General features: G+C 34.8%; 1 protein-coding gene across 1 annotated transcript in view; it reads left to right on the top strand.

Annotated features, from left to right (window-relative positions):
• Positions 1-26,262, top strand: part of LOC129228694 (potassium voltage-gated channel subfamily KQT member 4-like) — a 346,119-nt gene that overhangs the window by 300,369 nt on the left and 19,488 nt on the right. Inside the window, exons 5-6 of the mRNA XM_054863378.1 lie at positions 4,789-4,973; positions 20,961-21,163. Coding sequence (XP_054719353.1) covers positions 4,789-4,973; positions 20,961-21,163 — 388 coding nt within the window. The remainder of the gene's footprint in view (positions 1-4,788; positions 4,974-20,960; positions 21,164-26,262) is intronic.

Below are 26,262 nucleotides of genomic sequence, written 5' to 3'. Positions count from 1 at the left end.
TTCATATTAAGAAAAGAAAAACTACTTTTTAAGATAAAGATAAAACTAGACCAATATTTGGTGACCGGTGAGCGAGCGTAGCGAGCTCGGATCGCGAAGCGATCCGAAGGAACTGCGTAAGCAGTTCCGGGGGTTGGCGAGCGTTAGCGAGCAGGGGGCGATAACCCCCTAGTTCATAATATATTGGGAAAAGAAAACAAATGCATTACTCAAAAATATTAAATATTTACTAGTGAACGGAGAAATCTCTTGATCTAGTTACTCATGAGCCGGTTTGTTATATGTTTCAATCGAACGTAGTAAATATGAAAAAGCGCCTCAATGCATTAATTGCTACCGGATTAGTTTTAAAAGAAAAGAAAGAAAGCAATGGAAATATAGCAATACTGGCAATAAAACATTCGAATGATTCAAATAAACGCAAAGTAGACCAGAAATTGCCAAAAAAATCAACTGTAAGCACCAAATGAATGATTTTTTGTTTAAATTTAATAATGAAGCAAATTAGTGTATATGTCACCGTTAAAGTATGAAATCCGTTATTTTATAGAATACTCAGTTATTTCATGGAATAACTGATCGTGTCCGTTAAAATGTAAAACTCTCTTGTATTTCATGGTTTAACTTCTGGTTATTTCATAGAATACCGATCTGCTACCCGTTAAAGTGTAAAATAATCTATATCATATATCTTGCACGACAAATACATTTACCTTCCACCCCAAACCACTTCCAAAAATGTTCGTATTTAATCCAGCGTGTCAACAAAAAGTGTTTTTGCTTTAGAAATAATGTTCTTTGTAATTCCAAGTGTCATTTTAGTAATCCTTGTTGTAACAAATGATTTTATGGTACGTTTCCATAAATACTATTTATACGCTGCATGAATTAGAAAAATTGCTTCTTTTTCATTTTAATTGTCTATCATGAACTTATTTATAGAATACCTAGTTATTTCATTTTATATAAATTGTTTATTTTACACTTCAACTGTCTCTTATTAGTTAATTTATAGAATACCTAGTTATTTCATAGAATAACTAGTTAAAGTGTCAAATTAATAACATATTACAGATTTTAACGGAAATGATCAGTTATTTCATGGAATAACTAGGTATTCTATAAAATAACTGCATTATATACGAGGCGTGTTTTTAAAGTAAGCTCCGTTTTTATATAAAAAAGGAACGAGTACAGATAGAGCTAAGTAATTTAGTGCACAAAAATCTACCACCCTTACGCTATTTTTCAACATTGTTCCCGTGATTTTCCAAGCATTTGTCATAGCGTGGTACAGGTTTTTGCATACCTATTCGTACAAAGTTACCGCCCGTTTAGTCAACCATGAGGACTCTTACAGAGCTTTGGCTGGGCGTTTTTGAACATCCTCTGGTCTGCCCTCACCTCGCTCGCAGCATCTTTCATTTGTTTCGGCATCTAAAGTCTTTCCAAGGTGGTCTGTGGCACAACAGCAATAATGAGCTCAGAGAACATGTTATCCCATGGCTGACTACACAGGCGGCAATTTTCTATGAATAGGTATACAAAAACCTGTACCACGCTATGACAAATGTTTGGAAAATCACGGGAGCAATGTCAAAAAATAGCGTAAGGATGGTAGATTTTTGTGCAATAAATTTCTTTGCTCTATCTGTACTCGTTCTTTTTTTATATCAAAACGGAACTTACTTTAAAAATACGCCTCTTACTTTAACGGTAACAAATATACTGAATTTGGTATTTCTTGAATATTTTAACATAAAGAGGCTTTAAATTGTGATTTACGATTTGATATTTTGAAAGTATAAGCAATGAAAAAAAATGTTGAATCTAACTTTTCCAAAACGATATTCAGTGAAATGCTAGTGTGTTTGCAAAATTTCTAGCAAATTTTTCAGTTTTCAAGCAGTTTACTGAATTACAGCTGAACTCCTTTTTACTTCATTCCATTTGTGAATTTTTGTTACCCAATGTGCCTTGTTACCCAATGTGCCATGGTTCCCTCTCCTTCCTCGGGGGAAACATTATAAATGGAAATTATTATGTATACATTTTTTTTTTCTTTTGAACAAAACGTTTTTCTTCTGCATGTATCAAAATTGCATTGTTATCCATGTGTAGGCTTGCCAGATTTCTGAAATGTTCAACCAGGATAACCCCCCCCCCTAAGTGTCGTGAGTATTCACACCCCTGGGTGGCTTTAGAGTATTTTACAGGACAGTTCATTCTCAATGCTATGATTAAATGGTTACTAATTATGAATCGAATAAGAAATGACACAAGAAAATGAAACTAAAAATTTTACTTCTTGTATGTTGATATTTATAAATTGTTTTAGGAAGAAGAAACACTTTGAATGAGGAATAAAAACTTGAACCGTATTTACAATTACTTTTAACTGGCAGGGACTTTTTTTAGATAGTCTTTTTTTTTAAAAAAATCATGTTGTAAAAATCTTCACAAGCTAATCTGATATTTCAGATTAGCTTCTGATATTCAGTCTGATTTGTAACATAATTTCAAGTCAATGTTACAAATGACGAAGTATTTTTTCTTGATAATCCTTCCCTTTTAATTTTGGACTTTTTTGGTCATATGTAATCAATTTTATCGTTGACTGGGATATAAAGTAAACCGGCCGGGACACCGGAATTTCGTCTGAAGACCGGCTCTGCTCCGGTCAAACCGGGACGTCTGGCAAGCCTACACTGTGAAAACGATTCAGAAACGTTCCTGGAAAATAATGGGCAGCTGATGTGCCCAACTTCTGCCAGTAACATATCTTGCAAAGTCCAGGAACGTTTTCCGCTAAAATTCAGTAACCTTCCTGAAATTATGCTGAAATCTTTCTGAAAAATGCAGAAGTCGTCCCGTTAATAGCCAGTCACGTCTTTGGAAAATTAGAGTAAGCTTAGGAAAGTATAATATAATAACTTGGCACCTTCCCGATTTATCAAGGAAGTTCCAAGAGCATTAATGCAAACACGGCCAAAGCTAAGTCAGAATTGCAGATAAGTAACGGCAATTTTACTCACCTGCAATTCTTGCAGAGCTACGTAGTCCATACTTATTTACTCCCTTGTGGGAGATTATTTAGCATGGACGGGCTGCATTTGAACTGAAGACGACTCACTTCATAAATACGCCTAGTTAATATTTAAACTGGGAGCTAAAAATATTTTTCACAACAGTGAAAAGTCTGCATTCGTGCAACTTGAAGAAATTCAGGAAACTTTTTGACGATGATACTTGATTTTTCCAGGAAGTGGATAAAAACCATAAAATTCCCGAAATGTAACACGGAAATACCCAGTAACGTTTCGGAATTTTTTTACAGTGTACGCCAAGTGAGTTGTTTGTAAATTTTCACATACGTCTTCCCACAGTTTGTTAAATTTAACATTGTTGAATACAGTCGGACCTCCATATATCGCAGTAGCAAATTGCCGGAAAAAAATTCGATATATAGAAATTTCGATATGGAGAAACGATCTTATTTTGTCCTAAAAGTCTCCTAAAACATTAAAATTAAAGCTAATTTTCGTGTCTGAAATTTAATTTCAGATTTATACGAGCATCGGATTAAACGAAAGTTAATAATTAAAAAATAACAGAAATCACATTTTTGCGCCTTCATACATCTTCACTCTTCGGAAATTCAACTTGATCTGCAACATTAGGGGATTTTCGTTTTGACAAATCGAGAGAAAAGTAAAAAAATTAATCTACTTAACTTGAATGATCTTTACTGCAGCTGAAACGACTAGGAACGATAATAAACAGAGAAAAGGGGATGACTTGAAACTGATTTTACAATGTTACTGGTTACAACTAAGAGATTTGAAATAAATTTGAGGGAATTTAAAGAATTCTAGAACGAAACAACGACCTATCTACACACTCCTCAACCCAAGATTGCTTGTGAGTTTCGTAGCAACCTTTAATGAACATAATTTTCTCCCCTAACCTTTATTATTCATGAGACAAACAATCCAGAGAGGAAAAAAAATCTACGAATGTCTCGAAAAAAGAATTCGATATATAGAGATTTTTTCGATATATAGAAACAATTTTTCTATGTAATGAACGTAGAAATTTTCTGGGATTTCGATGTATAGAAAATTTCGATATGTGGAAGTTCGATATATGGAGGTTCGATTGTACACTGTAAAAAAATTCCGAAACGTTACTAGTTATTTCCGTGGAACCTTTCGGGATTCCAGAGGTTTTAACCTATTTCCGCGTAAAATCAAGTATTTTCGCAAAAAAGTTTCCTGAATAGCTAAAAGGTGCACGGATGCAGAGTTCTCACTGGTGAGAAAGATATTTTTTGCTACCAGTTTAAAGATTGACTGAGTGTGTTTATTAAGTGTATAGACTTTAACTTGATTACGGCCCGTCCAGATTGACTATGTCCCCAATGGGGGCAAATATGTCACTGGATAGCTGCAGTCTTGCGAGGCAAGGAATATGCGTGTAGGTGGCCATGGTTGCTCTAATGCTTCCTTAGTAAATCAAAGAAGTTCTAATCAAATAATTTAATCTTTCAAGAAGGTTCACTACTGACTTTAACAGGGGAGGTTTCTTAATATTTCAGAAAGGTTACTGACTTTTATCGGAAAACGTTCCTGGTTTTTGCAAGATATGTTACTGGTTGAAATTGGGCACATCAGCTGCCTATTACTTTCTAGGAACGTTTCTGAATCGTTTTTACAGTGTATGTACAAATGGATGGCGTATTAAATGAAAAAAGATGGGAAATGTATCTGATGCGTTCCAATTTTTCAGGGCATTCTAGGCTCTGGATTTGCGCTAAAAGTGCAGCAGCAGCAGCGCCAGAAACACATGATCAGGAGGAGAGTCCCTGCGGCCACACTCATTCAGTGCCTGTGGAGGTGCGTCGCCGCCGACCACAACTCCAGGTCCGTTGCCACCTGGAAAATCCACCAGGTGCCGCTGCCGTCGCCACCGCCGTAAGTTCGTTTTCACCAAGCACATTACAAAATGCTATTGCCCTACATTTTATTTACGACTAGCTGCGTTGCCCGGCTTTGCCCGGTCTATTTTGAAAACAAAAATTGTGTCAAGCGACGTATATTCAACAATCAGGCATAAATAAAAGAAAAAAAAATCATCATGCAAAATTTCCCCTCCAAACAATGACGACAGATATTAAAATACTTTTAAGAAATTTAAATGAGAAAGATGAATTTAAAAAGCGTAACCATGGAAACACAAAGTAAAATAAGTTTCAGAATTGAAAATGAGAAAGATGGAAATGATAGATTCAAAAAGCGTTACCGTGGAAACGCAAAATAAAATGGTTAAAAACTTGAATAGAGAAAAGATTTTTGAACTTCATTTAATTCGCTTGTAACTTTTTTTCTAATGGAGAGAAAGAGTTATAATAGAGGGTTCAACTTCCAACAATAGGTCGAGTTAGATCTGGAGTAAAAAAGGTAGCTCTTTTCAATGGTGTCAAAAAGAAAACTGTAGGACAATTCCTTCAATTTTTATTGATAAATTTAATGAAGAAAGTGGTGCCTAAATTTCAGCTAAGCCTAAACAAATTCGAGCTAAAAACGTAAATAACTCCCGCCGCAATTAAGTTAGAGCGTTGGAACAAATTGCGTAGAACGCGGAAAATTCTTCTCTTTCCAACGATATATAATATTACTAATTGCGAGTAATTTTTCACCCCCATATTCGGGAATTTATGTGAAAATTTTCCCTAAATTGGAATAAAAAAAGAACTATTCATCGAATTGTTTTCGAAATTGTCTGCAAACCTTTTCAGGACTTAAAGGAACAAATTGTGAAAATTTCAGCAAAATCGGCCGGGTAGTTCTCGAGTTTTAAGAGTTCAAACAAACAGACGCTTTTTGGACACTTCATTTTATACTATGTAGAGATTAAAGTTAAAAACCAACGTAAATAAAGCACAAATTTTGAAGAAAGTACAGCATATAGATATTTCGAGGCTACAATGGAGCCTCTTCATCAGTGCAAAAAACCCCTCCAACACGAAAGTCGCGAGAGAACTGACAGCAACCACATCGACACCGCTATTTGCACTGATGAAGAGGTTCCATTGTAGAATTGAAATAGCTATATGCTGTATTTTCTTTAAAATTTGTGCTTTGTTTACGTTGGTTTTTTACTTTAGTCACATTGTAGAACAAAGTTTATATGATAATTTTTCATTTTATTTAGTTTGTTGTAAAAAGGATTTCATGACATAGACGTGGCGGAAAGGGCGGCACATGTGAACATTGCGAGTTTTACTATGCTCATTTGAAGCGAAAAATCTTGAACAATGGGGTCGTTTCCGAAAATTTAAAAGTATTTTTTACTGAAAGAGCATGCTTAAAAACATAAGATTTGACCAGTTTTTAAATAATTTGACAAAGTTTAATATATTTAAAATACTATTTAAATCGATGCGCAGTCTCAACTTTACTTTTTACGCTTGTGCGCATGACATCACAAATGACGAACTACCATTCACTGTTGCCTTAATAGCAGAGAGCAATATTTAATTTGCTTCTTTGCTCACATGTATTGGCAACCAAATGGTTGATAGCAAGCGTAGACGCAATATTTAATTCGCTTCCTGATTTGCATAATGTGGAAACGCGGTAGACAGCAAGCCTAAACATTCTGTGCGCCAGTGAACTACGCGCCAAACTGCATCATTTGTGACGTCATAAAGACCACGCCTTGCTTGAAGAATCGGACATTTAAAAAAAAAAATAATAAAAAAATAACTGTTGGGAAAATAAAAGCGTTTTCTGGGTCCATGGTTTTTTTTTTTTTGCTCATTCTATCAACTTCAGTGACTAAAAGTAGTAGGCTTTTGACTGAAGGAAACAACCCCATTCCTTACAGATAGCAGTAACGGCACTTACCTACCTCTTGACTAAAGTTTCAGAGCAATGGGCGATTTTGTGTTTCTGTGACGACAATTTCTTTGTTTTAGAAGCTGTGGTATTTATAATTTCATTGCCGTCTTCTTCAAGTGAAAACACATTCTTAATTGATAAATACTTTATTAAACTTAATTATTGCAAGCGATTTTAAGAACATTCAGGTAAATTTTTGGTAATGTTAATTTTTTTTATTTCATTGATTTAAAAATTCCTTATTTTTGGCAGTTTTGTCCTACGATGGGTTACTGGACACTTCTGAACATAATATCTGGGGCACGTGTGAACAGTTCCTATATCTTCCAAATAATATGAGCATTAGTGAAGGATGTTCTAAGTTTTAGAAAAAAGGGGAAAACATTTTAAATTATTGCTTTTCCATAGCTCGTTCATCAATTTATCGCTAATTAATTACTTAAAAATAATTTATTTATTTTCGCAAATAAATTGTTGATCAAGAATTTAGTGTTTTAGAACTGCGACGAATATAAAGACACAAAATATTTGAATTTATTTAAGAACTAAGGATGAAAATCATTTTTAATATATTATCATCCCCTGTATCAAGCTTGAAAATATTATGTAATTAGAATAATCTTTACAAAATAAATTGTTACTTGTCCTTTAGTCTTCTAAGTTTTTTCTTGTTAATCCAGATTGTGATCAGAACATGAAACGAAGCTGAAATTTTAAGAAAAAATATTTTCTTATTGATATATTACTGTACAAATTAAACTCATCCAAAATTGGTTAAAAACCCTTAACATAATTAGTATACACGTATATGTTTTATATTAAAAAGTTATTATTTGAAATATGATGATGGTCCTGGTGGTTTTCTTTTAGTCTTGTTCATATATGGCTAAAACTCCAGGCTTGTTGAACAATTGAAGATATTTTTTTAAACCATAAAATTATTTTTAAAAAGTTTTTTTTAATTTTTTTAATCCTCAAGATTTCCACGATATTAAAAAAAAAAAGACTATCCAATCATGAGGACACTTTTGCTCTGAAAAATTGATGTTTTTTGAGAAATGAAGAAATGAAAATAAGAGTGGGTCAACATGTGTCCACCAATGGAATATTGAATAATCACACAAAATAAGTACGATATTCTAAATATTTTTAAAAATGTATTACCACACACAAAGATTTTGAATATTTCCTTCTTATCGTCATGTATTATTTATTCCCAACGTACGTTCCACAAATCTGTCACTAAGTCAAAAAAGCCCTGACAGCACAGCAACTAAAATATGATTCTTATGTAAAAGGGTCTGTGATGGTCACATAAAGGCCCTTGTCACGTGACGGTAGCGAAACGTCACTGTCAAGTCGAAAGTTACGAATGTCAATTCGCAGTGACTTCACAAAGTGACTTTTTAAATACATCAGGAGACTGGTCATAATTAGTTTTGCAGCGACAATGCAATGAAGTCAAATGAAGCGTGTCACAATTTATTACAGTCCTCTAGGACCTCCCAATTATGTCAGTTTGTGAGTTGTGAGCATTGTGACTCGCAGTGTCGTAATTAATTGACGTTTTAAAAATGTCAGGTGACGATCATAATTAATTGTTGCAACGACATTGCAGTGAAGTCAAATGAAACGTGTCACAATTTATTACAATCCTGTAGGACCTCCCAATTATGTCACTTTGTGAGTTGTGAGCATTGTGACTCGAAGTGACGTCATTAATTGTCGTTTTAAAAATGTCAGATGACGATCATAATTTATTGTTACAGCGCCATCGCAGTAAAGTCAAGTGAAATGTGTCACAATTTTTTAAAGTCCTATAGGACCTCCCAATTATGTCACTTTGCGAGTTGTGACGCGCAGTGACGTCACTATAACTTTTCCATGACATGTTGATCTGTCAAGGAAGCCAACGAGATGAAAATTTACGCAAATTATTGAAACATTGCATAATGGAAAGATTGCCAATTGCTTAAAGCATAAAATAAATGCACAATAGCGAGCAGGAATAAGCTTAAATTTTGCACTTAAAACGGTCCCAAAACTAGCGATGAAAATATTTAGCATTCATGATCATGTCGAAGATAACTGCTTTTTTTTTTTTTTTTTTTTTGAGCAATCACATTGCTTATTGTTCTCATTTGTCTGTTTTGAATTCCTATGATTTTATTTTCCCCCCGCCTCCCTCTGCAGCACCACCGTCGGCCGGCCGCCTCACGATGCTGCTCCTCTAGTGAAAGCCGTCTCCAGGTTTGCGTCCATCTCCTACACACACACGCATACGCACACACACACCTATACACATACACCTAGGCACACACACACCTACACACATACACCTAGGCACACACACTCCTACATGCACACACCTACACACACACATACCTACACACACCTACACACACACACACCACAATACACACACACAGACTCATGCCTGCACACAGACACAAACACACACGCCTACATACACACACACACCCCCGCAATTGCGAAAAACATAGTTTTAATTCCAGATGTCAAAATTCAAGTTTTTTTTTTTTTTTTTTTTTTGTGAACCACACGAAATTTTCGATGACAAACCGAATACATTGCATGAAGGGGAAAAATCCTACACATAGTAGTTCAAATAAAACTCAATTTTTAACTATTTACATACATCATTTCGGGTATTATTAATTTTTCCAATGTATACTCATTTTCTGATCACCCAGTAGTTAGATGAAATGATATTAGTGCTGCAGTCGATCTACTCTAGTAGATATCTAGCAACTCAACAGATGGCGTCACTTAAACTATGCATTAAAAACAATTCATTTTAGTAGCGCCATCTGCAGAGCGATTGATTGCCTGCTGAAAAAAAAAGCCCAGGAATGTGTTGCTTGCTTTATCTTCAAATTTCTGCAGTCAACGAGTAAGGTTAATGGTAATAGAGAGCTTTGTTCACCCAGTAGTATTTTTCAACCTCCTCATTTAATTTGAAAAGCATTCTGGATCCGACAATTTGCATTTCCATGAAATCTAGAGTGTAGGTTCGTGTAATTTCTTTTATTCCTATGTGTTTATAACGCTGAGGACCTAAATCGTATCGTTTTAACAACTTTCTCATCTTTGAAATTAGATCTGTTGCATAAGGTAACTAGATTCAAGCAAACATAAATGATTTTGATGGAAATAGGCAAACCTTTTATCTGAAACAGATCATCCCAAATACCCAGAAACTGGAAAATAAAAATGTAAAAAAACAATAATAAATAAATAAATAGGAATAATTAGAAACGGATAGAGTTGTTTATTCATTAACTTTTTTAGGGAATGTCCATAAATAATTCCACACTTTTTACCCCCCTGCCCTCTTTATTACAAAGTGTCTAATTACACCTTAACTCCTCTTCTCTTTGTCACATATCAGGCTATTTTTCATTAACAAATTCTTATAAAAAAGTGTGATGTCACACTTCTTGTTACCCCCCAGCTTTGTCATAAACTGTCACAATTCAAGGACGCCCCTCCCCCTTAAAACGTAACATCATTTGTGAGCAGCGTCTTAGATATATTTTTTTAATCACGCGTGAATAACAAACGGTTAACCTGAGATCACTTACGCAAGGTGTTTTGGACACCCAAGCAATGAAGAAATGCCATACTAGGAAGACTGTACTCGTGGTTCAGGTTTGGTAAAGTTTTTGATGAAACGATATATTTAATAAGGACTGAAAGAAGCGAACCTTGAGTAGATTTTCCTCAATGTTTCTAGCAAGTAATATCGTCCACGTCATAATGTTAGACGTTACACTAGATTTCTTTTTCGCTAGGCAAAAATTGAATTTCAACATGAGGAAAAAGTAGTGGTCAATTAGAAGGTTTGAGGGGTGGTCTATACAGGTCGTGCATCTCTCTATTTCAAATTCTATTTCTAATTTTGATTATGTTAATAGAACTTCTTGGTCTAGAACCCTTCGTTCTTCGGAGAATCATCAAGTTGTTTTGAAAAAGAAATTAGCTAAACTTTGTAGAAATTCGAAATTTGTTCCTTCGGAAAATTTACCATTGGTAAATAAATATGTTGTCGTTAATATTTCAAGTGTTCCTTTAAACAGTTCTCAAATTAATGCTCTAAAATGCAATGATAACTTTGCTCTGGCCAGCAAACCTTCTTTGTCTTAGCTTATTGCTCCTATTGAGAAAGCTTTTAAATTTAATGCCTTATCATCCAATCAAAAAGATTGCGCTAGGCATCTTATTGCTTCTAATGTGGACTTTAGTTCTAGAATTTCCAATCCTTGTCTTTACTAATACTGTTAGTCGTACTGTAAAGAATTTAACTTCCAATTCAGATATTGTTGTTACTAAAGCTGACAAGGGTGGTCAAATAGTTGTTCTTGATAAATCATCTTATGTTGTCAAAACCAATGATTTGATTTCTTCTGGTCCATACTTAGAGATTTCTAAATATCCTAGTGAAAATAGTTAAAGGCTATTTCTTCTGCTGTCAAGTCTGTTCAGTCTATTCCATTAGATGTTAAACGCTCTGTTATTCCTTCTATCGCTAATTACGCTAGATTTTATGCTTTACCTACGGTACATAAAGCTGGCTTTCCTTTCAGGCCGATTGTTTCCAATATTGGTACGGCTTCTTATAAACTTGCAAAATATTTAGTCTATGTGTTTTCTCCTCTTGTGAGTCATAATGTACTCACTGTAAAAAAAACTCTCTCGATTTTGTCAAAAAAATTCAGAATTGCGTTCCAAATAATTCTTTTATGGCTTCTTTTGATGTGAACTCGTTATTTACGAACGTTTCGGTCGAGGATTCATTGTTATGCCTTCAGAGTAGACTGTCTGAATTTCATTTTACCTCTAAGGAAATATAGGATTTAGTTTTCCTTACTCATACTTGTCTAAAGCAATGTTCCTTTGTGTTTAATGGTAAATTTTATACAATGTCGGATGGTTTGGCAATGGGAAACCCACTTAGCCCCATCCTTAGTGATATTTACATGCATTACTTTGAGCTCAAGTTGTTTCAGAAACTACAGTTTCAATTCTCTGTTCGCTATGTTTGTTCTTATGAATCACGATCAACTAAGCATTGATGATGCTTTATCTATTTTAAATTCCATTGATCCTCATATTCAATTCTCTTATGAAAAAGAACAGAATAATTGCCTTCCATTTCTGGATGTTCTCGTTTCTCGAACTGAGTTCGGTTTTGAAGCTACGGTTTATCGCAAACCTTTTGCTGTTTTATTACCCCCATATATATTATCGTCTCACCCTCCTAATCAAAAATATTCAGCTTTCAACACATTTGTTTATCGTGCAATGAATATTTGTTCTTCACCTGAGCTTCTTAATGCGGAACTTCACTATTTAAGAGCTGTGGCTGTTGATAGAGACTATCCGCCCACCTTAGTTGATTAAATTTATAAAAAACTTTGCAAAAAATCTCAAATTATTGTTCTTAATAGAACTTTTAACACTAAGAATTTAGTTGTTCTGCCTTTCTTCCCTGGTATTAGTTTTCAGGTTGCTAAGATTCTGAAGCGATTCCAATTCCAAGTGGTATTTTCTCCTATTAATAAACTTTCTTTCTCTTCTCTTAAAGATTCTATTCGTCCTCTTAATTGTTGTGGGATCTATAAAATTGTTTGCAATTACGGACTCGGATACATCGGACAGACCCGCTGTTCTTTGAAATTTCGGTTAAAAGAACATCAAAGCTATGTGAGAAAACAACAGCTGAATAAATCCAGTATTGCCCAACACTGCTGGGAATCGAATCACTCTTTTGATTTTAACTCTTATCAAATTATCCAAAAATGCCCCCATTCGTTGGAGCTTGATTTTTGGGAATCTTTCCACATCCTGAGGAACCGTTCTAATTTAGTTAACGATCTTACTGCAATTCTCTATTTTTCTTCTGTGTGGACTCCTTTGTTAAAATTGGTTTAGTTTTTTCTATTACTTTTATGTAAACGTCGTACATTTCTTACTTTTATTTTTTTCATTTTTTGCTTTCTTATTTCGTTTTGTGATTAACTAATTCCAATATGTTTATCCTTCACTCTGTTTCTTCCTGCATTTCTCCATTTGATACATTGCTTCCATACATAGTTTTTCCCGCTGGTAAATTTATTTCTAATTTATTCAGAGTGGTTTTATTTTTGGACTTTTTGCATTGTTTATGGGTTTTCTTGAAAAATTTATTACTTAACGGTTTTTTCCTGATGGAATTATATAATAAATTTTGCCTCCAGGTGTCATTTTATCTTTTTTGTTTGTTTAATTTCTATTTTTTGATATTCATACTATCTCCTGTTCCACCGTGTTGCTTTTCTCGGATGACTTTTCATCCAGAAGCTCACATTTCTCTGCATTGAAAAAGGTGTTCCTTGTAACACCGAAACACGTGTCTGCAATATTTTGCAATTTTTGTGCTTTATAACGTTGGATTACTGATTTTTTGAATTTACATCTTCAATATTTATTTTCAAGAAAATACTGATAAAAAGAGTAATTTTAGCGAAAATCGCAAACAAATCGATTATTTTTTCCGTCTTTTATGACTATTTGACATTTAGGACCCTAAACTTTAATGACGCCTCTCTCCTTCGGATGACGTTTGGGACCCTTATTTTTCACTTGCATTCTCACTTTTTTGTTCTGTTATGTACTATCACCCCTTAAAGTTTAGCCCAAGAGTTCAGAAACACCCTGTATTATGCATATTTCTCTCTAAATCATGGCGCAGTTTAAGTACGGGCTTAAAAGGGTTTGCGCACTTGGCTAAAAGACGGCTACGCTTTCCAAATAGTAGCGTTCAAAACTGCTTTCATCTTTACAGCCAAAAAGCAAACCAAGCACGCGCTCTATTTTTCTTCTTAATATATGGTCACTGTTGTGTTCAGATTAACACTTCCTTAATACTAAATGCCTATCACTTTCTCACTTTTTTACGTGGAGCAAAAGTGATTCCAAATCGAGGGAACGAGGATAAGTAAATTTTGGTACAGCTGCCACTGCCATCTGTCGGAAGGTATTAGAAACTAATAGCGAAGGACAACGCAATTGGTCAGTTCATAAATTTAATTTTGAAATTGACCAATTTATAGTTTGATTTGGGTTCATCGCCATAGCAACACCATTCTTGTATTGCCGCCAGGTAGCGTTGTCATTTGTACCGAAAATCAGCGAAGGCATTTGAGGGAAGTCACTTTATGAGGCAAATGCTTCAGGCATTTAGTATTAAGGAAGCGTTGGTTCAGATGATATAGACTACCTGTAAATGTTGATTCAGTTACATCTTGTGAGTGTTGTGCTTGCCTAAGTACAATCATTCATTGTGCATAAAACTCAAGGAGATTGAGCTTTTCACAATGTTGAAAATTACAAAGACATTATTAAGATACTAGTATTTGAAACTTATAATATGGATAAATATATATTATGACTTTCAAATATTTTTGTGTTTACAAAATTCATGTGTGAAACCTTAATTTGCACAACTTATAAGTTACATTATCGACAAATATATTTGCATTAAAATATTACTGTTTCAGCGTGGATGCAAGCTTAACATTTTGCTTATTATTATGCTACTTTTAAAATTGCTGTAAATATTTCTCTGTTGTCGCTCTATCCCCAATCCCCCATCATTTTCGCTTTCTTCTTTGTGTCTTGTGTGTCTGTGGACTGTTTCTCTTTTTCCAGCTTTACGACGGGTTCTTTCAACAACCCCAAACGTAAAGATAAGCAGGAGGCGGTGCCCGCTGGTGGCAGCCTGTAAGTATGTCTTCAAAAGCCACCAATGAAGCCTGATAAATGGTGCCATTACAGCCTAGATTAAATAATCAGTATCGGACAGTTTGATGAGGCGCAAATTCCTGCTTATAAGACAAAAAATATTCTTATTAGAAGCAACACGAAATTTTTATGACTATTTTTTAGTGAGTACAATACGAGGGGGGACCCAAAAGAAACCGGACTAATGGTGCGATGCCAATCCTAGATGTAGAAGAGTGTTCTGCAGCTAGATGGTTCAAGTAGAGACCTTCACAAACCAGCTGTGAAAGTGGCGTTAGTTTATTTTATAACGTCTGATCGTAGTGTTAGTTTTCTCAGGTGTTGTTGCTTTCCGCCTGCGAACTTATCATGACAGATTTAAAAGAACGAAGTATAAGCTTGAAATTTTGCTTCCTGCTTGAAACGTCGGCAACGGAATAGCTTACCAAATGCTTCAACAAGCTTTCAAGAACGATGCTATGAGCCGTACACAAGTTTTCGAGGGGTTTGGGCGCTTTAAACGTGGTAGTATGAATGTTGAAGATCATGCTCGCTCTGAGCGCCCTTCAACGTCTCGAAATGATGAAAACGTTGAAAAAGTCCGCCAAAAAATCAACGAGAGTCGTCGTTTTACGATTGACGAAACTTTAGAAGAAACAAGAATGACTTGGAGCTCGCGCGGGCGATCAGAAGAATGGTTCCTTAACCATGATAACGCTCCCGTACACACAGCCTTCACTATTAACCGCTACTTGGCCTGTCAGGGGTGGCCAGTCGTTTCTCGACCCCCGTATTCGCCAGACCTAGCCCACTGTGATCTTTTTCTGTTCCCGAGGATGAAAAAAATTTCTGAGTTCGATGCGTTTTGATGATGTAGAGGCTGTAAAACCTGCTTCGCAACGCTCACTGAACATGGTCAAAGCTAAAGAGTTCCAGGGGAGCTTCTAACAGTGGAAAAAAAGAATTAACAAGTGTATTTCATCTAGGGGTGAACACTTTGAAAGATGCAAAAGAAATGTTGTGAATAAACTAATCTATAAATATTTTAGAACAAAAATCCGGTAACTTTTGGGTCCCCCCTCGTACAAATATAACTTTCAGGAAGTAAAGTTTTTTTCTTCCTTTGAGGAAAACTTTCAAGTTTTAGTGCAGAAAAGTATACCTGTAACAACGCCTATGAAACTAGTGTTATTTATTTATTTTTAAATGCCTATTTCGAATGGCAGAGAATAAGACAAACGATTAACAAGCCAACAAGAAAGCTGTAAAACATCGAATGTCAATTTAATCCTTACTGTTTAACATTCTGAAAGTGATTCACGTGGTGAGTAGCTAAGGCCACTATATAAGGGGAGCTGATTTATCCGAAATTTTGGTTCCGAAATTATCAGGGGACAAAATGAGTATTTGTACAAAAACCTCGTAGCAGAAAAGTTTAGTCCGCGGTTTAGATGTGTTGCCTGATTGATGTTTGATCATTTTATTCTGTAAATGAAGAAGATTTAATTAATACAAATTAAAAACAAATAAGGTGTGAAAATGAGGTTTATTACAGTAAACCTTTCCCGATACTTTTATATTGAATTTGTGAACAGAGTTATCTTTCGATATTTACCGTAATTGACATTTTACTCAAATTATCCTCAATTGTTTTAAGACATAGCAACCAGCGAATATTATAACTTATTTAAAAATACTAGAAACGAGGTTGGATCCAAAACTGTATTGGAAACAAAATGACAGATAAGTCCGCCAGTTCTTATCGAGGGGCTCCACGAGTAGCATAACACAAAACACGGCGCTGAATCAAAGCTATTACGGGGCAAAATTAAGCATTAAAATCTTTAGCGTGGACCCTACACTACTTCCTTTTACGTCTATTAAATAACCGGTTGTTTAATTATTTAAAAGAACGCTTGCGTGATCTCATGCACAAGAGTTACAGCTCCTTAATGAATAGCTTTTTAAACATTTTCCTACAAACATAAAAACATTGTATACGTAGAGAATTTTACTTTCAAATATAAAGAAAGGTGATTTACGGCTGCCGGTGCTAACCATTTTTTTACGTACCAGGTCATCTAAAAGTCAGGACCAACTTTAAAAATGAAGAGTTCGAAGGCGAATAAAGATAAAAACATGTGGTTTATACTAAATGGATGGAAAAAAGCCGGGTTTTGTCTGGAAACGAGCCAAAAATAGATCTGTTGGTGACAACAGATGACGCTGTTGGAGTTACTGTTAGTTAAACAGTATTATACGAAATGTGGAGAAAAAACGCTATAACGCCCTCTGTTGGTCGAAAACAGAACTATTTTTGTTTCGTTGCCACACAAAACCCGACTTCTTTTGGAATCATTCAGAGCAAACCGTATCTTTTTATCTCCGTTCGTTTTTGAATTATTTATTTTTTAAGTTAGTCCTGACTTTTGGATCAACCTGTACTTGTTCTCAACGCATTTTAATCTGAAGTAACGTCGTGTAATGGCACCATTTCCAACTCCACTATCCCTTAGTTTCCTGATAAACATGCATGGACGTAGCATTTAGCCTTTCTAGATTCTAGATATCATGATATTAGTAATAGTTAGTAGTAGTTAAAATGAATGCTTTTCCGCTCAGAGTCGGTACCCCTGCATCTAGAAATAATATTAAGAAGGATTAGGTTTCTTTATTGTGTATTATACAGTGATTTACTAGACAATTTGCTATCATATGCTTTCAATGAGCTTTAAACAGGTAAAATTTGTAGCCAGGATTGTTGAGGAAAAGGTAGATCCCTGACATCATTTCATACAGTGTAGGCTACGTCCAAACTCTTAGCCTATGGCTGTACTTAAAGTCCATCGTCTAGATTCTTTGTTAGATGTTTTTCTCCGTGGTTAAAGTTTTGAATTCGTGAAATTTTGTTTTCTAGTTAAAAAGTAATTCTGAATTTCGCTAGCTCAATGCAATGAGTCAGGGGATTTTTACTAATTTTTATGTAGCAATCAAATAATGAGTATACATTTATTAGAAACATATCACTTATTTTTATGTAGTTCCAGCACTTAGGTCAGAATCCCTATGCACTGCATGATAACTCTATTTCTGTAATCATTCCTTTCCCATTTCTTTTTTCTTCATCTACTCCATTTATTTATCTAACCCTACTATTTCTTCATGCAATTTCATCAAAACTTTTGCTATTTTTTAAGTTATATGTTATGCTACTAATCTCAAAGTTTTTTTCGTACAGCTAAAACTTCATTTTTCATTTTGTAATTTGATTAAAATTTTCTGCTTCAGAAATTTTCATTCATATTCTGTGATGTGTAATAAATGTTTTATTAATAAATGCACAAATACACTGTGAGTTAATGCCGAAACGTCACAGATTATTTGTGGTTAACAGTGTACTGTGAAAAACAAATATATTTGCGGACAGTTTTCTGAACCGCTGCAAGTTTTATGTATACAGAATTCTCACAGCTGTAAAGAACGTTTTTCGCTACCAGGGCCAAGAAATACTCAGCTTCCCTATTCCGTGTTTCGCTTTTATTTCAGTCACGGCCCTTTCAAATTTATTAGAGCCGTAAGCAAAAGCGGAACGCAGCCTCTGTACATTGTAGCTTTAAATGAATTGTAGGAAAATAAGCTGTTCACTTTTGGTATTTATGTTTGAAATTCCACTTTTGTCATATTTGCATTTGGTGTTTCCCTAGTACATCAGAAAGCAACCAGGTTTTCTTCCAAGTTTTCTTGCAAGACTTTTGATTTAATCTAGGAACAGGACTTGGTTTTATCACGAAACTTTCTCAGTTCTTCAAAAGGATTCCTGGTTAATTTCAGGAAAGTTACCTGTTTTGGCACTGATAAGTTGCTGCCAGAAATTAGGCACACAAACTGCCCACTATTTTCCAGTATAGTTACTGAATTTTACAGTGTAAATTGTAAACTAATAAGAATGGTTATGCTCTGTAAAAATAAAAATAAAACAGGTGGGATTCCAGTTATGCTCTCGGGAAAAACACGTATCTTCAACAAGGCACTGCTATACCACTTCCCTATGTTACGGAAAGATGTCAAGATAATTTGAATCGCTTTCATATTTCACTTTTCGCTGATTTTGGTTACCTTTCACTGTAAAAAAATTCCGACACGTTACTACTGGTATTTTCCGTGGAACGTCTCGGGATTTCACACGTTTTCACCTATTTCCCCGTAAAAACAAGTATCTTCACAAAAAAAAGTTTCCTGAATCGCTACAAGTTGCACGCGTGCATACGTTTCACTGTTGTGGAAAATATTTTTATCAACCAGTTTAAAGATTGAATGAGCGTGTTTATTAAGTGTATCGGTCGAAGCTTGTTTACGGCTTCTCCAGATTGACTAAATTCCCAATGATAGCGAAAATGTCAATGGATAGCTACAGCTTTGCAAGGCAGATATTGCATGCAAGAGATGTGCTTGGCTCCTTCTTGCATAGCTTTGGCCCCGGTCGCTCTGATTTTTATGGAGCCTTCTTGATAAATTAGGAAGGGTATAATCAATTTCACTAAACCTACTTCATTTTTCTAGAAGGTTCTGGAGACATGGCTGACTTTTACAGGGGAGATTCCGCACTTCTTCATGAAGTTTCAAGGTTAATTTCAGAAAGGTTACTGACTTTTAGAAGAAAGCGTTCCTGATTTTTCCAAGATATGTTACTGGAAGAAATTGGGCACATCATTTCCCAGGAACGTTTCTGAATCGTTTTTACAGTGTTGAAACCAATGATACTTTTAGTTAAGACTTCATTTATGACTCAACTCTTTTTTTTTTCCCAGCAAAATTTGAACCTTTTATCTATATGTAACCAAAACAAACATAGAACAATTGAAGGCACAAATCTATTACCTAAGAATTTTTTAACCGGTTAGCATGTATCAGCAATCAACAAAAGCGTGCTCCATTCAATTGCTTGAAGTTCTTATAAAAGAATGTGTAGATTTACTTTTCTTCTCTGATTTTCGAAGTTGTAATCAAACAATATAATAACCAAAAAGAAAACAAAACGAAACAAAATGTTTCGTACACACTAACTCAATTATTAAACAATTGATAGGTATCAATTGTCACTCTTCAAGAAAGGATTTCTTAGATTATTGATGAATTAGTTTATTCTTGTAGCCTTGTTTGATCATATTAATTGATCCTAGGCTAGATTGAATCAACACTTGATTCAGAGTATATCCAAGTAAGTATTCGAATTTTTCTGGACTCTGCCGACGTATTTATCAATACGAAATTTGTACTACTTAGTATTTACCACCTTTTCACTATTCAATCCAGGGTCCCCCGTATTTACCACTATTTGTGGGTTAACCAGTTGAATGGGACTCTGAAGACAGCTATGATTTTTTGAACCGAGCAATCCCTGGTCCAGAACCCCCAGAGGTATCGTTTCACTTGAAGGACTTTGTGGCCACGAGCATATTTAACGTCCCCCAGTCACCATTAATGAAGACAGTGGATCTTCGACCAGAGAGGATCGAACCCGTGACCCCCCGGTCACAAGTCCGATGCCTTACCGATCAATCCACCACGGCACGGTTGGCCAGTATTTACCAACTGCAATTACATAAAGGCCAATGTATGATGACAGTATGGTCGAACAAAAGCTTTAGATTTGACACAGTCCTACTCTACCTATTAGAAGAGTGCTTATTAACCACTGTTTTTTCGTCCCTACTACCAGGGACGGGAATACAGAGATCTCTAAGTTCTAACACTAATATCAGTTTCACTTGCACTTGGTTTCTCAAAAAGTACTCGATGGACATTACCTTTGATATCACTATCGTACACTAGCCTTTTAACCGAAAAGCAAGTGTTGGTGACACTAATATCAATACTTTTTGGCATATGTTTAAGATGCAAAAATAAGGTCGAAGATTCATGAGATACATTTTTCGACCGCTGAAAGATTAATTTGTTGATCAGTGAAAGATGCAAATCTTGATCAGAGCAAAATGCATTTTGTTTTTTAGCAGTGTAAGAAACGAAACTACCGGTTTAAAAAAAATTCAGACGCTACTGTTGTAAGTAAAAACCCGATTCCTACTTTTCTTCCAGTACTGAAATCAGAGCAGTATAGTGTAAAATTGATGATTAACTGGCACAAAAATTTACTTGAACAAAATATAGCATTACTGAGCACAACTATTAAAATAACATCTTGGAAAATTTCCAGATTCCAGCGAATTATATGTATTTACTAGCTTTAATGCGTTTACTCATGTTCCTTTCCAGTTTTAAACACAACACCTCATTCGTCAGTCGATTCTCAACCATTCGACGTCACAGGCCACCTTTTACACACTCTCCAATGGCGAGAAGTCGCTGCAGTGACGTCAACACTTCGTCCGACAACCTTAGTGGTCGTATCAGACCAAGTGTCTCGGAGGATTCCGTATCTAAAGATTTCTCAGAAACTTCCAAAAGAAATTCAGACGGTAAGGTTGTTCTTATTTTCTCTAGTTTAATATTAATTTCTTTTTTTTAATTGAAATTTAAACTTCTTTTTTTTTTTTTTTTTTCACTGCATCCTCATTTTTCCTTCCTTTTTTGCGAAACTTTCTGTACTGTTGCTACTAATGTCTCGATTTAGCACCAACTTAACAAAATCTACCAGCCTATTGACTCACAAAAAATCCTTAATAGGAAGAAGGATTCCAGACGGATAAGAAGACTGATCCTCCAGATGACTATTTTCATGGTTAATTTAGAAGATAACTATTAAAAAAGTCCTCTGGAGACAACATCATAGTAGCTCAATATGTGCAGGAGATAACCTGTACAGACTTACACTTAGGTTAAATAGGGAAACTAGGGAAGTTTCCCCTAGTGTCACACAGGAAAGTGAGATCCCCTCAAATGGCTACTAAAATAAGCAGGAGAATGAGCTTGATATTTTGTCTCAAGTGAGATTGCAAAACTTGCTTGATTGAGTTGCATGATTCCGAGAGCAGGTTAGATATACCATCCAGACATTTCTATCGAATTCTTCCCAGTAGTGGGTAGCTTCAAGAAAGACAAATGAGGCAAGGGCTCTTTGAATTTCTTCCTTCAGACAATGCATCTGTCACATCATTCTCAAAGATGGCCACGAATGATGGTAACAATCAGAAATGCATTTCATAACATAAAGTTGGCAACTTAATTTGTGTAAGATCGCCATGCCAACCGGCAGATACCAACTGGTCAGTCGTTGAATGGAACTGCGGATGTATCGAAACACCCGTGTCCATCAATGCTCCGTGGGTTTCAGGCTGTAAATTGTAGATTTTACCACGTCATTTATAGCAATGAGCTCACTCCTAAAAGCCAAGCAATGTTGAAGGTTGAGTTTCATTCTCATAGGGAGACCGGGATCTCATCAAACAAGATCAAAACCATGCCTACCAGAAGGAGACACTTCGCCTTAGTTTCATCTATGTAACTAAAAATAAGTAGCATAAATAAGAAGACAATGAACAACCTCTCAATACAGCATTTTTTTCCTTCTTCTTTTGCATAATATTATAATAAAATAATTGTTATGCACACATTACGTCGTGGTAATTATATATGAAAATCCCTTTGTCCGTTTCAGTTTACAGAATGTGAAATAAGTGTGCTCGAAGAAATTTGCAATGTTCATGACTGTTTCTCCACTGCAGTAACTTTCAAAAGCACTTCTAGCTTCAGGTGTTAGGATATGGGACGTTTATTTTAACTTAAACTTGCGCAACATCAGGCATTTTGTAGATACTGCACTGTAAAAATAAAAAAAAAATGAAGTGTTACTGGTAAGCTCCATTTAACGTTTTGGGATTTCAGTTTTTCACCAATTTCCTGTGAAAATTAAATATTTTTGTCAAAATGTTTGACTTGTTGTTTTAAAATATCATCAACAATAAATTATGTGTACTCAGACTTCACAAGAAGCTGTATCAGCTGTATCTTCATCAGCTGTAAGTTCCCATGAGCGTACGTAACCTTAAGCTTTCTTGCACTCTATACGAAGCATTGATACACGAACTGAGCCAGTAAAACAGGATACTATCAACTAAAGACAAAACAATTTCTTTTTACCATAATTTACTCTGAAGAATACTTATGACTACGTAAACCTCTGGTTGCAAATACAGGGTGCTCCAAAAATGACTGATATATTTGAAAAATCAATAAAAATTAAACGGGCAGCAATAGAAATCTATCATTTGTTGCATTGTGTTGGGAAAACAGTAAATTTTCAGACAGACAAACTTTGTAAATTAATTGCAATGTTCCTCAACAGATGGCGCTGCAGGTACTTTAAAAGGTATAAAAGAAAACGCAGTCCGTAAGATCGCCAAAATTACTGGTATATTTGAAAAATCAATAAAAACGAAACAGAGATAGAAATATACTGTTCGTTGTAATTTACTTAGAAAAACAGTAAATTTTCATACAGACACACTTGCAACCTCCTCTTGATACCTGCAGCGCTATCTGTTGAGGAAGATTGTAACTAATTTTGAAAGTTTGTCTGTCTGAAAATTGTTGTTCCAAGCATAAAGCAATATACGGTATGTTTTTATCGCTGCCCGTTTAGTTTTTTATGGTTTTTCAAATGTATCAGTCTTTTTTGGAACTCCTTGTAGATACTTGAAAACCAAACATGATAGTGTTGAACCATAAATCCCTTTCTGGTACCAGTACTAAGTAGTAATAAGTTCTATGATTCGAAAACCCATCTCAGCTAGTTACGCATCGATTTTCCACAAGAACAGTTGAATTTCCATTTTCAAAATTAAAATATCGCTGCTCTTTTAAAGGTAAAAATTCTGCGGCCACTGTGGATCTTTGTGCCAACTGCCATGCTAGCCCCCAAACTATGCAATGTGTTTTTTTTTTTTTATTTCACATACTTACTTAAACCCGAACATGACTTACCATTCGTTTTGGGTTACGGAAAACACCTTGTTAATATATGGAGTAAATACCTATGAGGTTATTAGTATTTTAATGTAAACTATAACACTAATTTTTTAAGTTTTCTGCTTCTTGCCATTCCTGAAAAATATTGGATATTTTACTTACTAATGTAGTTAACTGCTCATATGAAAAATTAATTTTTTAGCCTACTTTCCCAGTAAAAGTCAGAAAAAGAAGAAAAAAGCATGAAAGAAGGCTTAATGCATCTTAAAAATATCGCAAAAAACAAAAAAAAAGTCAAAAATAAATAAAATAATTAAATAAATATTGAAAAATTAAAAATTGGAAAGTAGGGCATTGAGATGGGGAAAAATGTCTGTCGGTCTATCTGCCCCCCCCCCTAATAACTTTTGAATAAATAGTCCGATTAGAACAAACTTTTTTTTGTTCGAAAGATCTCGGCGAGGACACTTCATTCCCATATTTCACTTTTTGATTTGAACTATTTTTGTTCAATTTTGAACAGTTCAAAAAAGCTTAACATTAGCGCCTACGGGGAAATTCAAGGCAATTCCGAACTGTGAGGCGAATTTGCTTCAAACAAACTTTGTAGGAAAAAGCTTTTGATTAAAAACTTGTATATAAAATATCTTTTTGATTTGAACAATTTTCCGTTCAATTTTGAACAGTTCAAATCCCTTAACATTAGCGCCTACGGGGAAACTGAAAGTCAATGTAGATTCCGTACTTGAAGGCGGATTTTTTTCAAACAAATTTTGTTGGAAATAGCTCTTGACGCCAAACTCCAGACTTCGACTCCGAGAATTTAGGGGCACTTGACTCCGATTCCGACTCCTATGCCCGACAATTAATCGGACTCCGACTCCCGGACTTGACTCTGACTTCGTAGCTTTGGCAAAAATTTATACACGGAGGACAGATGACTGACTTCGATTCTTAGATATTCGACTCCGACTCCTTTACCCCAAAATGAGATTGACTCCGACTCCACAGCTATGGTTTTGACTGTGAAATAATTATTGTTGATCTGACTTGTTTTTATTTTTACGCTAAAGTTTTAATTTAGGTATTCAGTTTTCGGCGAATAAACTCGAAGTCATTTATGTTTCTACATAAAGATATGCGCAGACGATTTTCTTTTTTTTTTTTTTTTTTTGACAATGAAAATTATTTCTTTAAGTTGAAATTTTATTGTTCTTATTTATTTTGGTAAGTGCATTAATTCATTTAAAAAATTGTTTTTGGCAACAGGGGAAAAAGAAACGATTTTTTTTTTTTTTGATATGATGTATTTATTTTAATGAGCTTATTAATTTTAAATATTATTTTTTCGTTTTGAAAGCTGTTAAAGATTTTTTTTAATGTAAAAAACTGTATTAGCTGCTTTGTTTAAAAGTTGCTGCTATTTTTTTTTGAGCATTTAATTTTTTTAAATGAGTGAGGAATATATTTTTTTCCTAGAAATCAGCTTAAAGTATTTTAAAAATATGTTTGAAAAAATTTGCGATTTTAGCTATTTTTGAGGATATTGATCAGGTACTAGAAAGTAGTATGGGTATACGGGAAAGTAGGCTCGTCTAGTTCTAGACAGAACTTCTTGTTAATGTTTCATTAATATATTCGAAATAAAATGCTTTTGGATTTTAAATTCTTTTTAGTCCTGACCTTTGCTGGTCCTTGTGTCATTAGCATGTCTATGTAAGAACTAGATTCTTTAAATTTCCCCTTTACCACCATTCCAATAGATGCGTATATTTATCATCTTGACATTGAAATTAAATTTCTTCTCATCTAAAAGTATGGCTTTTCGAGAGAGGGCTTAAATTAGGATTCTAGAGACCTAGAGAGTGTGATTAAAGTGAAAAACCAACGTAAATAAAGCACAAACTTTGACGAAAATACAGCACATTTTTCTTATTTTCTTCAAAACTTGTGCTTTATTTACGTTGGTTTTTCACTTTAATCATATTGTAACACAAAGCTTATATGATAAAATTTCATTTACCTGGAGAGTATCTTTGAGAAGAAATAGTAAAGTTTAAGCAACGTTGATTTTTCTTTTATTTAGAGCCTCAAATAAGCTGCTTTTGGTTATCCACATTTTGCGTAGTCCTCTGCAATTTATTTCATATCTAGTTGAATCTCTCAATAATTGTACAATTTATGAGTCCCTCATGAGATATTTTGGAATTTCTTCAGCTTTCATGCGGTGGCCGTGCCTCCGCAGTAGTATTATTAAAAATGAATGATGAAGTCGATATTTAACAACACAGATTTAATTATGAAACAGCACTAGACAATCACAATTACTGATACATAAACTAAAATCATGTAACCATCTTAACATGTAACATCATACGCCCTTCCTCCTGCAAGAAATTCTATCTCTTGAGCAACGTGTCTCAAACAGGGCTGCGGAGTAGGAAGGAAAATTACCGACTTCGACTCCGAATCCGACGTTTGAAACGTCCGACTCCAGCTCCGACTCTGACACCGGCTTTTAATTATTATTTATTTTTTTTTTCCAAATCCGCCTTCCTCATGGGAAGGGGGGGGGGGGGGAAACCCCGAAACAGAGATTGAAATATTAATTTCTTTTTATGAAATTTCCGCGTTGTATTTTATTGTAAAC

The sequence above is a fragment of the Uloborus diversus genome, chromosome 8, assembly GCF_026930045.1.
Source record: "Uloborus diversus isolate 005 chromosome 8, Udiv.v.3.1, whole genome shotgun sequence".
Lineage (NCBI taxonomy): Eukaryota > Metazoa > Arthropoda > Arachnida > Araneae > Uloboridae > Uloborus > Uloborus diversus.
This window is presented reverse-complemented; position numbering and strand designations above follow the sequence as displayed.